Source organism: Eptesicus fuscus, chromosome 10 (genome assembly GCF_027574615.1).
Source record: "Eptesicus fuscus isolate TK198812 chromosome 10, DD_ASM_mEF_20220401, whole genome shotgun sequence".
Classification (NCBI taxonomy): Eukaryota; Metazoa; Chordata; class Mammalia; order Chiroptera; family Vespertilionidae; genus Eptesicus; species Eptesicus fuscus.
Genome location: NC_072482.1, coordinates 12736067 through 12749354, shown reverse-complemented (window position 1 = coordinate 12749354; position 13288 = coordinate 12736067). Strand labels below are relative to the sequence as shown.

Genomic DNA, 13288 nt, shown 5'->3' with positions numbered 1-13288 from the left:
TGGACAATGAAGACTGTGCATAGCAAGAAGTCATAAATGATATCTTTTTCTTTATATATGTAAATACATAGTTATATACACAGGAAGTTTAAACAAACAGTCTCCAAATCTAAGGAGAAATAATATACTCAATTTTGCATAAGAAATATGTAACTATTCCTAGGAGAAAGCTTTTCAAATGTTCGCACTGTTATTTCTCTGTGGTAGGTTTTTGAATAATTTCCTTTTCATCTTTCTAATTGTTTATTTCCGAAATTTTCTACAATAAATCTGAATTATGTTAAAAATCAGGAAATAAACATTATTTTAATATATATTTTATTAGACTTCAGAGAGGAAGGGACAGGGAGAAAGAAAGACATAGAATTATCAATGATAAGAGAGAATCATTGATCAGCTGCCCTTTGCATGCCCAACATTGGGGATGGAGTATGCACCCCGGGCAGGTGCCCGGACCCAGAATCAAATGGTGACATCTTGATTCCTAGGTCAATACTCAACCCAGAACCATGGCGGTCGGGCAGGAAATAAACGTGATGACAAATAGAACTACAGATGTACTCTAGTTTATTGAACCTTTATTGTTAGGCATTTGGGACAGGAGACAGGTGTGATCACACAGCAGTTTCCAAACCCATAGTCATGTCCTTCAAGCACTGGGCGGTAGTGAGCGCTGGGTCTCGGCGTCTTGTCCAATCTTCCAGATGACCAGGTGCAGGCAGGCGCTGGCGTCCTCGCGGGAGCTGTGGCCATGCACGCCGTCCTGGATGACGCGTCCGAGGTAGTGGGCCGCCAGGCTGCGCAGGGAGCGCCTGTAGGGGAGGCCCAGGCGGTGCGGGAAGAGCACGGAGGTGTCCAGCACGGTGCTGTGGATGAGCTTCAAGGCCAGCAGGTCGCTGTGCAGGCTGTGTCCGATGAGGATGGTGTCGGCGTGGAGGAGGGTGAGCAAGACGGCCTGCACGTCGCGCAGCGAGACGCTGGTGCGGGCCAGGTGAGCCGCGGTCACTCCCGAGAACCTGGTGTTGTAGTCGACGATGTCCCGCTGGGGCCTGACGAAGGTGTCGAACACCACGCTCCCGGCGCTGTCCACCACGGTGACGCGGGTCAGCTCCAGGCCGGCGGTGGTGTAGGACATCTCGCAGTCCAGGGCGTAGATGCCGGGGTGAGCGCCCGGGGGCAGGTCTTTGGCAGAGGTCTGCACGAAGCCCTGCAGGTCCTCCTGGCGGCCGTCCCGCACGTGCTGCTGGGCCACCTGGCAGCCAGGGGAGCCGATGGCGGCCGAGCAGCAGGTGTACTGGACCTCCCAGCGCCCAGCCGCGGGAGTGGGGCGCAGCCGCCCCCAGTGGTAGTGACAGGCTTCCTGGCGCACACAGCGGCCCGAGGGCGCCACGAGGTACTGGGTGCCACAGCGGCAGCAGAGCCTGCGGGAGGGGTCTTGGGGCGGCTTCTCCTGGTTGGTGAAGAGCACGGCGCCCCCGGGCGTCTCGGGGTGCGGGAAGGGGTAGCCCAGCTCCTTCAGCTGGGCCTGGGTGAGCAGGTGCTCCTTGAGGCGCTGGTACAGGGCGGCCCCTTTCCCGGGATCCTCCCCGCGGGGGCTGTCCGGGCGCTGGAGGGACAAGCAGGTCTGGGTGTCCATCTTGCCCCCCAGATCCACGTCCCGGGACACAGCGCTGCGGCCCCCGGTTTGGCAGGGCCCGGGCCCGGGGCCGGGGGCCAGGCCGCGCAGCTTGTGGAAGGTGCTGGCGGCCAGCTTGCGGTACTTCCTCTTGCTGGGGCTCTGGCGGTAGGCCGCCTTCTCCTCCTTGAGCGCCTCCTCGATGGCTTCCTGGGTGGAGGGGCAGAACTTGAGACACTGGTCCAGGAACAGGCCGAGGTAGCGTTGACGGGTGACAGCCGGGACCTTGTCCCCACCCTCCTCTGGTGGAACAGGCTTCAGAGAACTCTGCACAGGGGGGCCGCGGGCCAGGCGCTTGGGGGGCCCGGTGCTGGAGGCCATGGACGCCTGGCCCGAGGGGGCGCGTGTCTCTGGGAGCTGGCTGCCCAGCCCCTGGGCCTTGGGGGGCGGGCTGCTGCTGCTGCTGTCCGGGAGGGGCCTCTTGGCACCTGCAGCCAGGCGGGGCTTGGGGACCAGGGCCATCCTCCTCCTGTCGCCGTCTGCAGCTGAGATGTGGATGGAGGAGTGCTTCGGGGCCGGCTGCTCGGCAGCCTGGGGCAGGCTGGCTGAGTCCCTGGAGGCCTGGAGGTCACACAGCTCCTGGGCGGTGGGCAGCCTGGTGCGGGGGGCCAGGCCTCTCCTCACGGACTCTGGCTGGATGATGAGAAACTTGGGGGCCCAGCTGTCTGTTGGGGGCCCCGAAGGCCGGCCGCCAGGGCCAGTAGGCTGGTGGCAGGGAGGCAGGGGCACCAGGGTTGGGGCTGGGCAGGAGGCACCCAGCCCGGCCTCCAGAGCTTGCAGGTGTCCGGGAGGAAACCAGCTGGGTGCCGTGGCCCTCAGCAGGCCTGGAGCTCGCGCTGTCCCACTTCTTCCGGGCGAAGACATGGTCCTGCTCTGCTGGGCTCTGGTGTCTAATGGCTTAGGCTCGGAACCCTCTCCCCTTATATAGGCAGAAAGCCCCGCCTCCCAGCAGATTGACTCGCTAACCCAATGAATTCTACTTGATCTCATGTCCTTTCTTCTGCTTACAGAACTCTATCCTGAACCCACCCTACTTAATCTGATCTTCTCTGGACTGGCTTCTAGAATCCCAGAGCTCCTTGGGGACCCCATGCACAGGAGGGAGCTCCCAGTCCAGAGGGTGGGCCCCATCCTCTGCTCAGTCCTCCCTGTGCCAGGCCACTGAGGGCCCCTCACTCACCCCAAAACCACTCCCGTCTCTGTGCCACGGGGTCGGGGGGGGGGGGTAGCCAAGGCTCACAGAGGTCAAGACCACGCAGGGCAAGTCAGGTGCACGACAGGGACCAGTCACTGTGACCTTGTGGGAGGGCTCACCCGCATCTCCCTCTCCCTGCTCTGGTCAATCCCCACCATCCTGTTCCCGCCCACCCAGGCCAGCTTGAGCACAACTCTGATTGAATGTGGGTCCCTGCACTCATCTGCCAGGACCCGAGGCCTGTTGGATTGCGTCTCTTTGCCTTGCTCAGTGAGAGAGAGGTCCTCTATGTCCTCTGACAGGTGGTTAGACGAAATGGCTCCTTATCCCCCGCCTTCTCTTCTGTTGGGGGGCTGGAACACGTGTTCATCCCTCCATAAGTAAGGTGACCAGACGTCTCGCTTTTGGCAGGACTGTCCCGATTTTTAACAATTTGTCCCGCGTCCCTTGGCGATTTGAAAAAGTCCCGATTTTTGGAAAGAATGCACGACAAGCTAGGGAACGGCGGGAGAACGGGAAGGGAATATACGGTTTTTGGCGGCCATGTGGCTATTTAGCCAGGCTATGAGTTTTATATTATTTTTGTAATGTTAAACTTTAATAATAACAAATAATTGTTGAGAACTGCTTATCCAAGTTCGCATTGTTGATCAGTTGTTAGAATTTGACCACCATTGTTTGGACTTAATGAACAATGGCATTTTTTGGGATTGGCAACGACGAAAACATTTTGTAACCATCTCTCAGACGATACACATCGTGCTGCGTGCTAGTAAGCTAGTTAAACAAGTGATGTCATTACAAATCAGCTATTCAGATAATTTAGGTAAGTAATTTATTTATTTATTTCATAAATACATAAATTTTCTTGAATTTAGCAGACAGTACTCGTATTATTATTATTATTATTATGTTTTTTTAAATGTCCTCAGGTGAGGATTATTAAAAAATATATATATTTTATTGATTTTTTTTTTTTTTACAGAGAGGAAGGGAGAGGGAGAGGGAGAGTTAGAAACATTGATGAGAGAGAAACATCGATCAGCTGCCTCTTGCACACCCCTACTGGGGATGTGGCCACAACCAAGGCACATGCCCTTGACCGGAATTGAACCTGGGGCATTTCAGTCCGAAGGCTGACGCTCTATTTGCTGAGCCAAACCGGTTTCGGCAAAATTAAAATAATTTTTAAAATATAGTTACTTTATAACAATCAAATTAATTTAATTTATAAACTAACAAAATATTTTCATGTAATTATGTACCTACTTACTCTGTTTTTAAGCAATATGTATATAATTTATGATATAATTTTAAATTATTTTTTTTTAGATTTTTAACATAATGAGTAAGAAAAGAGGATGCAAATTCAATGATGATCTAAGAATTTAATTTCCTTTAATTAAAAAAACCAAAAGCGACTACAATAGAGACCAAATTTTTAATCAAGAACCCTACTCCCCCCACTTCCCCCCCTCCTTCCCCGGTCAATGGAGTCCCGCTTTACCAATGTTAAAATCTGGTCACCTTATCCATAAGGCTCGTCCCCTCTTTTCTCATCTGGCTAAAGGGAACCTCCGTACCCATGAAACACCCTAACTCTCCCTCCTTCCCCCCCAGTCCCTGGCTGCTACATTCCACTTTGGTTCTCTGTGCATTTGACCACCTCATGAAAGTGGAATTCCACAGAACCTGTCCTTGTGGGCCTGGCTGATTTCAGGAGGCATCATACCTCAAGGGTCATCGTCCATGTGGGAGCATGTGTCAGAATGTCCTTCCTTTTATAAAGCTGAGCACTGTTCCCTGGTCCCCGTCTGTAATCCCTTTGTTTCTCATCCTTCCACCTCTCAATGCACCTCCCTCAGGGCTGCTTCCACTCTGAGACGGTGTGAACACAGGGGCCCACCATCCCTTCAGGCCCCTGCTTTCCCTTTTTGTGTGTAAATACCCAGAGGGGGCATTGCTGGCCCATTTGTGATTTTATTTAATTTTTTCCTTTTCATTTGCTAATAATCCTCACCAGAGGATATTTTTTCCATTGATTTTAGAGGGAATTAAAAGGGAGGGAAGGGGAGATATAGAGGGAAAGTGAGAGAGAGAGAGGGAGGAGAGAGAGAGAGAGAGACAGACATTGATTGGTTGCCTCCCCCACACCCTTGCCTGGGAGCTGGTGGTCAAACCCTCCACTGAGGTGTGTGCCCTTGAGCGGAAATGGAACCCTCGACCCTTTGATCCAAGGGCTGATGCTCCGGCCACTGAGAAAACCGGACAGGGCTGTTCATTGTATTTATTTTTTATTATCGTTATGATTTCTAAATATATATTTTTTAAAATTATATCTCACAGAGGAAGGGAGAGGGAAGGAGAGAGAGAAAGAGAGACATAAATGATGAGAGAATCATTGATCAGATGCCCCCTGCATGCCCCACATTGGGGATGGAGCCTGCAACCGGTGATGACAAATAGAACGACAGATGTACTCTAGTTTATTGCACCATTCCTTTATTGTAAGACATGTGGGCAGGAGACAGGTGTGATCTCTCAGAAACCCCAAACCCATAGTCATGTCCTTCAAGCACTGGGCGGTAGTGAGCGCCGGGTCTCGGCGTCTCGTCCAATCTTCCAGATGACCAGGTGCAGGCAGGCGCTGGCGTCCTCGCTGGAGCTGTGGCCATGCACGCCGTCCTGGATGACGCGTCCGAGGTAGTGGGCCGCCAGGCTGCGCAGGGAGCGCCTGTAGGGGAGGCCCAGGCGGTGCGGGAAGAGCACGGAGGTGTCCAGCACGGTGCTGTGGATGAGCTTCAAGGCCAGCAGGTCGCTGTGCAGGCTGTGTCCGATGAGGATGGTGTCGGCGTGGAGGAGGGTGAGCAAGACGGCCTGCACGTCGCGCAGCGAGACGCTGGTGCGGGCCAGGTGAGCCGCGGTCACTCCCGAGAACCTGGTGTTGTAGTCGACGATGTCCCGCTGGGGCCTGACGAAGGTGTCGAACACCACGCTCCCGGCGCTGTCCACCACGGTGACGCGGGTCAGCTCCAGGCCGGCGGTGGTGTAGGACATCTCGCAGTCCAGGGCGTAGATGCCGGGGTGAGCGCCCGGGGGCAGGTCTTTGGCAGAGGTCTGCACGAAGCCCTGCAGGTCCTCCTGGCGGCCGTCCCGCACGTGCTGCTGGGCCACCTGGCAGCCAGGGGAGCCGATGGCGGCCGAGCAGCAGGTGTACTGGACCTCCCAGCGCCCAGCCGCGGGAGTGGGGCGCAGCCGCCCCCAGTGGTAGTGACAGGCTTCCTGGCGCACACAGCGGCCCGAGGGCGCCACGAGGTACTGGGTGCCACAGCGGCAGCAGAGCCTGCGGGAGGGGTCTTGGGGCGGCTTCTCCTGGTTGGTGAAGAGGACGGCGCCCCCGGGCGTCTCGGGGTGCGGGAAGGGGTAGCCCAGCTCCTTCAGCTGGGCCTGGGTGAGCAGGTGCTCCTTGAGGCGCTGGTACAGGGCGGCCCCTTTCCCGGGATCTTCCCCGCGGGGGCTGTCCGGGCGCTGGAGGGACAAGCAGGTCTGGGTGTCCATCTTGCCCCCCAGATCCACGTCCCGGGACACAGCGCTGCGGCCCCCGGTTTGGCAGGGCCCGGGCCCGGGGCCGGGGGCCAGGCCGCGCAGCTTGTGGAAGGTGCTGGCGGCCAGCTTGCGGTACTTCCTCTTGCTGGGGCTCTGGCGGTAGGCCGCCTTCTCCTCCTTGAGCGCCTCCTCGATGGCTTCCTGGGTGGAGGGGCAGAACTTGAGACACTGGTCCAGGAACAGGCCGAGGTAGCGTTGACGGGTGACAGAGGGGACCTTGTCCCCACCCTCTTCTGGTGGAACAGGCTTCAGAGAACTCTGCACAGGGGGGCCGCGGGCCAGGCGCTTGGGGGGCCCGGTGCTGGAGGCCATGGACGCCTGGCCCGAGGGGGCGCGTGTCTCTGGGAGCTGGCTGCCCAGCCCCTGGGCCTTGGGGGGCGGGCTGCTGCTGCTGCTGTCCGGGAGGGGCCTCTTGGCACCTGCAGCCAGGCGGGGCTTGGGGACCAGGGCCATCCTCCTCCTGTCGCCGTCTGCAGCTGAGATGTGGATGGAGGAGTGCTTCGGGGCCGGCTGCTGGGCAGCCTGGGGCAGGCTGGCTGAGTCCCTGGAGGCCTGGAGGTCACACAGCTCCTGGGCGGTGGGCAGCCTGGTGCGGGGGGCCAGGCCTCTCCTCACGGACTCTGGCTGGATGATGAGAAACTTGGGGGCCCAGCTGTCTGTTGGGGGCCCCGAAGGCCGGCCGCCAGGGCCAGTAGGCTGGTGGCAGGGAGGCAGGGGCACCAGGGTTGGGGCTGGGCAGGAGGCACCCAGCCCGGCCTCCAGAGCTTGCAGGTGTCCGGGAGGAAACCAGCTGGGTGCCGTGGCCCTCAGCAGGCCTGGAGCTCGCGCTGTCCCACTTCTTCCGGGCGAAGACATGGTCCTGCTCTGCTGGGCTCTGGTGTCTAATGGCTTAGGCTCGGAACCCTCTCCCCTTATATAGGCAGAAAGCCCCGCCTCCCAGCAGATTGACGCGCTAACCCAATGAATTCTACTTGATCTCATGTCCTTTCGTCTGCTTACAGATCTCTATCCTGAACCCACCCTACTTAATCTGATCTTCTCTGGACTGGCTTCTAGAATCTCAGAGCTCCTTGGGGACCCCATGCACAGGAGGGAGCTCCCAGTCCAGAGGGTGGGCCCCATCCTCTGCTCAGCCCTCCCTGTGCCAGGCCACTGAGGGCCCCTCACTCACCCCACAACCACTCCCGTCTCTGGACCACGGGGGGTGGGGGGCTAGGCAAGGCTCACAGAGGTCAAGACCACACAGGGCAAGTCAGGAGCACGACAGGGACCAGGCACTGTGACCTTGTGGGAGGGCTCACCCGCATCTCACTCTCCCTGCTCTCCTCGACCCCCCCCCCCTCCAACCCTGCCAGCGTGGATCATAATCTGATTGAAGGTGGGTCCCTGCACTCCTCTGCCAGGACTGGAGGCGTGTTGGACTGCATCTCCTTGCCTTGCCTGGTGAGATGAGAGGTCCTCTCTGTTACCTTCCCACGGGACAGAGTGGTCAGACGCAATGGCTCCTTATCCCCCGCCTTCTCTTCTCTGGGGGCTGGAACAGGTGTTCATCCCTCCATAAGGCTCGCCCCCCATGTTTCATCTGGCTAAAGGGAACCTCTGTACCCGTGAAACACCCTAACTCTCCCTCCTTCCCCCCTAGACCCTGGCTGCTACATGTGCATTTGACCACCTCATGAAAGGAGAATTCCACAGAACATGCCCTTGTGGGCCTGGCTGATTTCCGGAGGCATCATACCTCAAGGGTCATCGTCCATGTGGGAGCATGTGTCAGGATGTCCTTCCTTTTAGAAAGCTGAACACTGTTCCCTGGTCCCCGTCTGTAATCCCTTTGTTTCTAATCCTTCCATCTCTCAATGCACCTCCCTCAGGGCTGCTTCCACTCTGAGACGGTGTGAACACAGGGGCCCACAATCCCTTCAGGCCCCTGCTTTCCCTTTGTGTGTAAATACCCAGAGGGGGCATTGCTGGCCCATTTGGTAATTTTATTTAATTTTTACTTTTACATTTGCTAATAATCCTCAGCAGAGGATATTTTTTCCATTGATTTTTAGAGAGAGTTGGAAGGGAGGGAAGGGGAGAGAGAGAGGGGAAGTAAGAGAGAGAGAGAGACATTGATTGGTTGCCTCTCCCACATCCTTGCCTGGGAGCTGGGGATCAAATCCACCACTGAGGTGTGTGCCCTTGAGTGGAAATGGAACCCTCGACCCTTTGATCCAAGGGCTGATGCTCTGACCACTGAGAAACCGGACAGGGCTGTTCATTTTATTTATTTGTTATTATCGTTATGATTTCTAAATATATATATTTTAAAATTATATCTCAGAGAGAAAGGGAGTGATGGAGAAAGGAAGAGAGAGAGAGAGAGAGAGAGAGAGAGAGAAAGATCAATGATGAGGGAATCATTGATTGGCTGCCTCTTGCATGTCCCATGTGTGGATGGAGCCTGCAACCTTGGCAGGTTCCCGAACCCGGAATCAAACCGTGACCTCCTGCTTCCTAGGTCGATGCTCATCCCAGAGCCATGGCGGCCTGTAGGGAGGTCTCTATGGTGAAGCCTTGTCCTGACCTGTGGCAAGGCCACTAACAAGTCCCAGTCTGGAGGGCAGAGCTCTCCTGGCATAATTAAGCCTGACCTTGTAGCCCTCCCTAATTCCTTCCTAAGCAGCTAATGGGCTGTGGGAGGTGCGGCAAGTGTTACCAAAACAAGAGCATTTGTATGTTGGAGAGTGGGAATTTTTGAGCACTACTGAGGCCGTGGACTATGCCCCAGATAGAGTTGTCTGTGCTGACACTAGGCCAGGCCTTGAGATAGGGTCACATGGCCCCTTCCTAGCACGTAGGCCTTCTTTCATAGATCATTGTCAGCTTTCTGACGAAGAGGATGACCCTTTGAATAACGTGGTCTTCAGTGGCATGACTCTGACGTTGCTTGGGAAAAACTGTTTTGTCTTGGGTTGCTTGTTCTGCAAAAGAGGGATGTGGTAAATGGGTTTCAAAGCAGTCCTACACAAAGGGTCACTGCTGCTCTCCAGTCTCCCTGCATGGAGAATGGGAGAGCAGTCAGCCGGCCAGGTAATAAAGGCTTTCTAAATTTTAATTTGGTCTGGACTCCAGTGGTTGTTCACTCGAGTTCCCTCCACAACATTGTATACCTGCTAATCTACCCTTGTTTTAATCAGACTATAAAACAAAGCATCGGCTTGCAGGCTGCACCTTTGGTGTGCTCATCCAGGCACGGAGATCCATGGGTGCCTAGCTGTATTCTCTGGTGTGTCTTTTCTTCAATCCTTCACCCACCGCCCCTCCTCAGGTTCACCCTTGGCAGTCCTGGCCTGGCACATGTGGCTTTATGTGGGGCCTGAGTACGGGGGAACTACAATTGCAAGATGAAAGCATGCTCCAGTGAAGCACATGCAGAAAGCTAAAAATAAGGTAAGGAGCGCAGTTTATGCAGTTTAGTAATAGCTAGGTGTAAAAAATGGGAAATTCAGGATGGCAGGAAAAGAACTTATACGTATGTATGCTTAAAGCTATGCTCCAAGCACGGGGCTGTTCTGTTAGACATCATCAGCTCCTTGATTTGTTGGATTCTGTAAATCAAACTTGCCCCTGGTTCCCAGAAGAAGGAAGGGTAAATGTAGAGACATGGTAGAAGGTAGGAAAGCAACTTAGAGAGCATTACATAGCTGAAGGTCCAGAGGGAATTCCTGCCTCTACTTTCAGTCCGTGGTCCCTGACTACCAGGGACCAACTCCGGAAAAGGAATGGGTGAATGTGGCAGGGGAAGGAAGAATGGAAGGCTACCATGGATGCCTCCGCTGCTTCTTCCAGTCCCTGGGGGTACAGCTCCTGTGGGGAGAGCCCTCAGCACAATGTTCTTCCTCCCCAAAGTGAATGAGAATCCGAGGAGGAGGCAGCAAGGGAACAGCGCCTGCGGGAATGGGAAGGCGGGGGTCAGGTGCAAGCATTTGGGGAGTTTACTGTTGCTCATAAGCCTCTCCTTTTACCCCCAAACAAGCAGAAACAAATATAGTGCCTTTGTCTTTACTCCAGCGGACTCTGCAGGAGGCCAGGCAGGCTGGGGAAGACACTTCAGGATTTAGTCTATACCCTGATCAGCCTGACCCTCAGAATGCAGGTCAGACGCTCCGTGGCCGTCAGTCTATACCTTTTAAATCTTTGAAGGAGTTGAAGACTTCTTGTTCTATGTGTGGACCAACTTCCCCTTGTGTGCGGGGGTTACTAGATACAATATCTGAGGAGGCTACGGCGCCTAGTGATTGGAACACTGTCTCAAAGGCTGGTCTCTCACCTGGAGATTAGTCATCATGGAAATGCAATTGGGCAGAGCTTAGTGGGGAGCAGGCTAACAGCCACCCAGCTCCTGGGGAAGCCGTTACAATTAATTTGCTCATGGGCACCAGACCTCTTGGGCTTTGCAGGCTCAGTTGGTAAACCTCATGCAAGCTTCTCAGCAGATAAATATCTGTGCCACCAAAGCCTGGAGCAGCTGCCACCAAAAGGGGTAACACTTCTAGACGTAAGTAAAATTAGGCAAGGCCCAGAGGAGCCATATCAGGATGTGTGGCTGCTTGTTCCAAGCAGTAGGCAGGGTTGTGGCTGACCCTGAGGCTGGAATGATACTCATGAAACAATTGGCTGTTGAAAATACAAATGGAGTGTGTCAGGAGGCTTTACCTACAGGAAGAATGGTACTGAACCTGATTTCATCCGTGTTTGTGCTGACATTGGACCAGCCTACATTCAAGGAGCAGTATTAGCTGCTGCATTAAAAGAAATGTTCACTGGTCAGCAGAAAAAGAAAGGGGATGCGTTAACTGTGGTAAGCTAGGGCATTTTTCTCAAGACTGCAATGATAGAAATGGAAGTCAAAAGGCTAAGGGAGAGGAAACAAGCAGCCTGGGCTATGTCCAAGATGCAGGAGAGGAAAGCATTGGGTAAATGAATTCTGCTCTGAGACTGATCTTGAAGATGACTTAATGCCCCCTAGGCAGGGAGACTTCAATCAAGGCCAGCCCCGGCTCCACCAAACAGTAGGGACCTTACCTTTGACCCCAATGCAGTCTTTCCAGCCTCCTCAATCCCAAAGCCAACTGTTGGAAACCTGAACTGTGCCAACCTGTTTCCTGCAGGATTGGACCTCAGTCCCACCTCTGGATATGTACTAACCCCAGAGATGGGGCCTCAGTCCATTGCTTCTGCCCAGTTGGGAGTGTGCATGCTCTTCTTCCCAAGGGCATGATGGGATTAATTTTAGGGAGAAGCAATTTAACATTGAAAGGATTTCAAATTCTCCCTGGGATGATAGATCAGGACTATACTGGAGAAATTAAAGTATTAGCACAAACATTGCTATCTAATAAAAGAGAAACATGCAACTTGATTGTACCTCTGCTACACCCACAAGCCAAGACCACCAGCCAATCAGGAGCAAGTATGCAAATTAACCCAACAAATATGGCAGCAGCCACCGAGCAAGCAGGAGCAAGCAGGAAGCTTGGATTGCCCCCAGAGATGGAGGAAGCCAAGCTTCCCGCCTGCCCTGCCTGACCTGGCCTCTGCTCAAGGCTACAAAGTTTCAATTAAGAAGATAAATAAATTCCAGGTCCCAGGCCCTCTGCTTGTTTCGCCGGGGTGTGTGGCTGGCCTGCAAACCACCACAGGCTCCTTGCCCAGGCCGCCCCATGCCCCAAGGGAACCCCCACCCTGATCCAGAACACCCTTCAGGGAAAACGTGCTTCCCCACCACCTGTGCACCAGGCCTCTATCATATCTAATAAAAGAATATTATGCAAATTGACCATCACTCCAACACACAAGATGTCTGCACCCCTGTGGTCAAAGATGGCTGCCCCCATGTGGACACAAATTGTCTGCTACAAGATGGCCAGCAGAGGAGGACAGTTCGGAGGGACCAGGCCTGCAAGGGAGGGCAGTTGGGGGCGATCAGGCCTGCAGGGGAGGGCAGTTATGGGTGACCAGGCCAGCAGAGGAGGGAAGTTGGGGGCGACCCTGCCTGCAGAGGAGGGCAGTTAGGGGAGACCAGGCCTGCAGGGGAGGGCAATTAGGGGTGATCAGGCCTGCAGGGGAGGACAGTTAGGGGCAATCAGGATGGCAGGGGAGCAGTTAGGAATCAATCAGGCTAGCAGGGGAGTGGTTAGGGGAGTGATCAGACTGGCAGGCAGAAGCAGTTAGGGGCAATCAGGAAGGCATGCTGGCGTGAGAGGGATGTGCGACTGTCTGTTTAGGTTTGATCCCCCTACCGGGATCGTGCCTAAACAGGTAGTCGGACATCCCTTGAGGGGTCCCAGATTAGAGAGGGTGCAGGCTGGGCTGAGGGACACCGCCCACCCTGTGCATGAATTTCGTGCACTAGGCCTCTCGTTAATACTATAATTCAGGTCTTTTGTGAAACAAAAATAGCATAAATTCTCCTTCGGTCTTACTATCCAGAAGGGCAATCTTTAACTGGTCAGCCCCCTGGTGCAGTGCGCTTTGGGTCCAGCAATGCCATATACTGGGCAAGAATAGTTAAGCAGGGCTGGCCTGAGTTAGAATTAGTATTAATGGGAAGCCTTTTAAATTATAGATACGGGGTCTGATGTGTCAATCATCATTTACAGACATTGGCCTCAGCCCTGGCTTTAATGCCGTGGCTTCTGAATTGCCAGGAGTGGGGCCTGTTACTCAACCCTTGCAGAGTGCTCAGCTCCTTTGATGGGAAGATCCAGATGGAAATACAGGTTGTTTTCAACCTTATGTATTGCAACAGTTACCTGTTAACCTAT

The 13288-nt window shown here is 54.4% G+C and overlaps 2 protein-coding genes across 2 annotated transcripts; both read right to left on the bottom strand.

Moving 5' to 3' along the window:
* Positions 1–649: 649 nt before the first annotated feature.
* On the bottom strand, positions 650–4614 carry LOC129150545 (RNA exonuclease 1 homolog). The gene is made up of 2 exons (XM_054722326.1): positions 4603–4614; positions 650–2380 (listed from the first exon to the last, which is right to left on the bottom strand). The coding sequence occupies exons 1-2, from the start codon at positions 4612–4614 to the stop codon at positions 650–652; spliced, it is 1743 nt and encodes a 580-aa protein (XP_054578301.1).
* An 827-nt stretch (positions 4615–5441) lies between these two features.
* LOC129150544 (RNA exonuclease 1 homolog) lies at positions 5442–12794 on the bottom strand. Its single transcript, XM_054722325.1, has 3 exons — positions 12764–12794; positions 7883–8010; positions 5442–7100 (listed from the first exon to the last, which is right to left on the bottom strand). The coding sequence occupies exons 1-3, from the start codon at positions 12792–12794 to the stop codon at positions 5442–5444; spliced, it is 1818 nt and encodes a 605-aa protein (XP_054578300.1).
* Positions 12795–13288: the final 494 nt, after the last annotated feature.

Coding starts and splice junctions, on each gene's coding strand:
- LOC129150544 (XM_054722325.1), bottom strand. CDS start 12,794: ATGTCCGACTACCTGTTTAGGCACGATCCCG. Junction 8,011..12,763: donor CCTGTTTAGGCACGATCCCG/GTAGGGGGATCA, acceptor CACCTGTTCCAG/CCCCCAGAGAAGAGAAGGCG. Junction 7,101..7,882: donor TGCAGTCCAACACGCCTCCA/GTCCTGGCAGAG, acceptor CTCATCATCCAG/CCAGAGTCCGTGAGGAGAGG.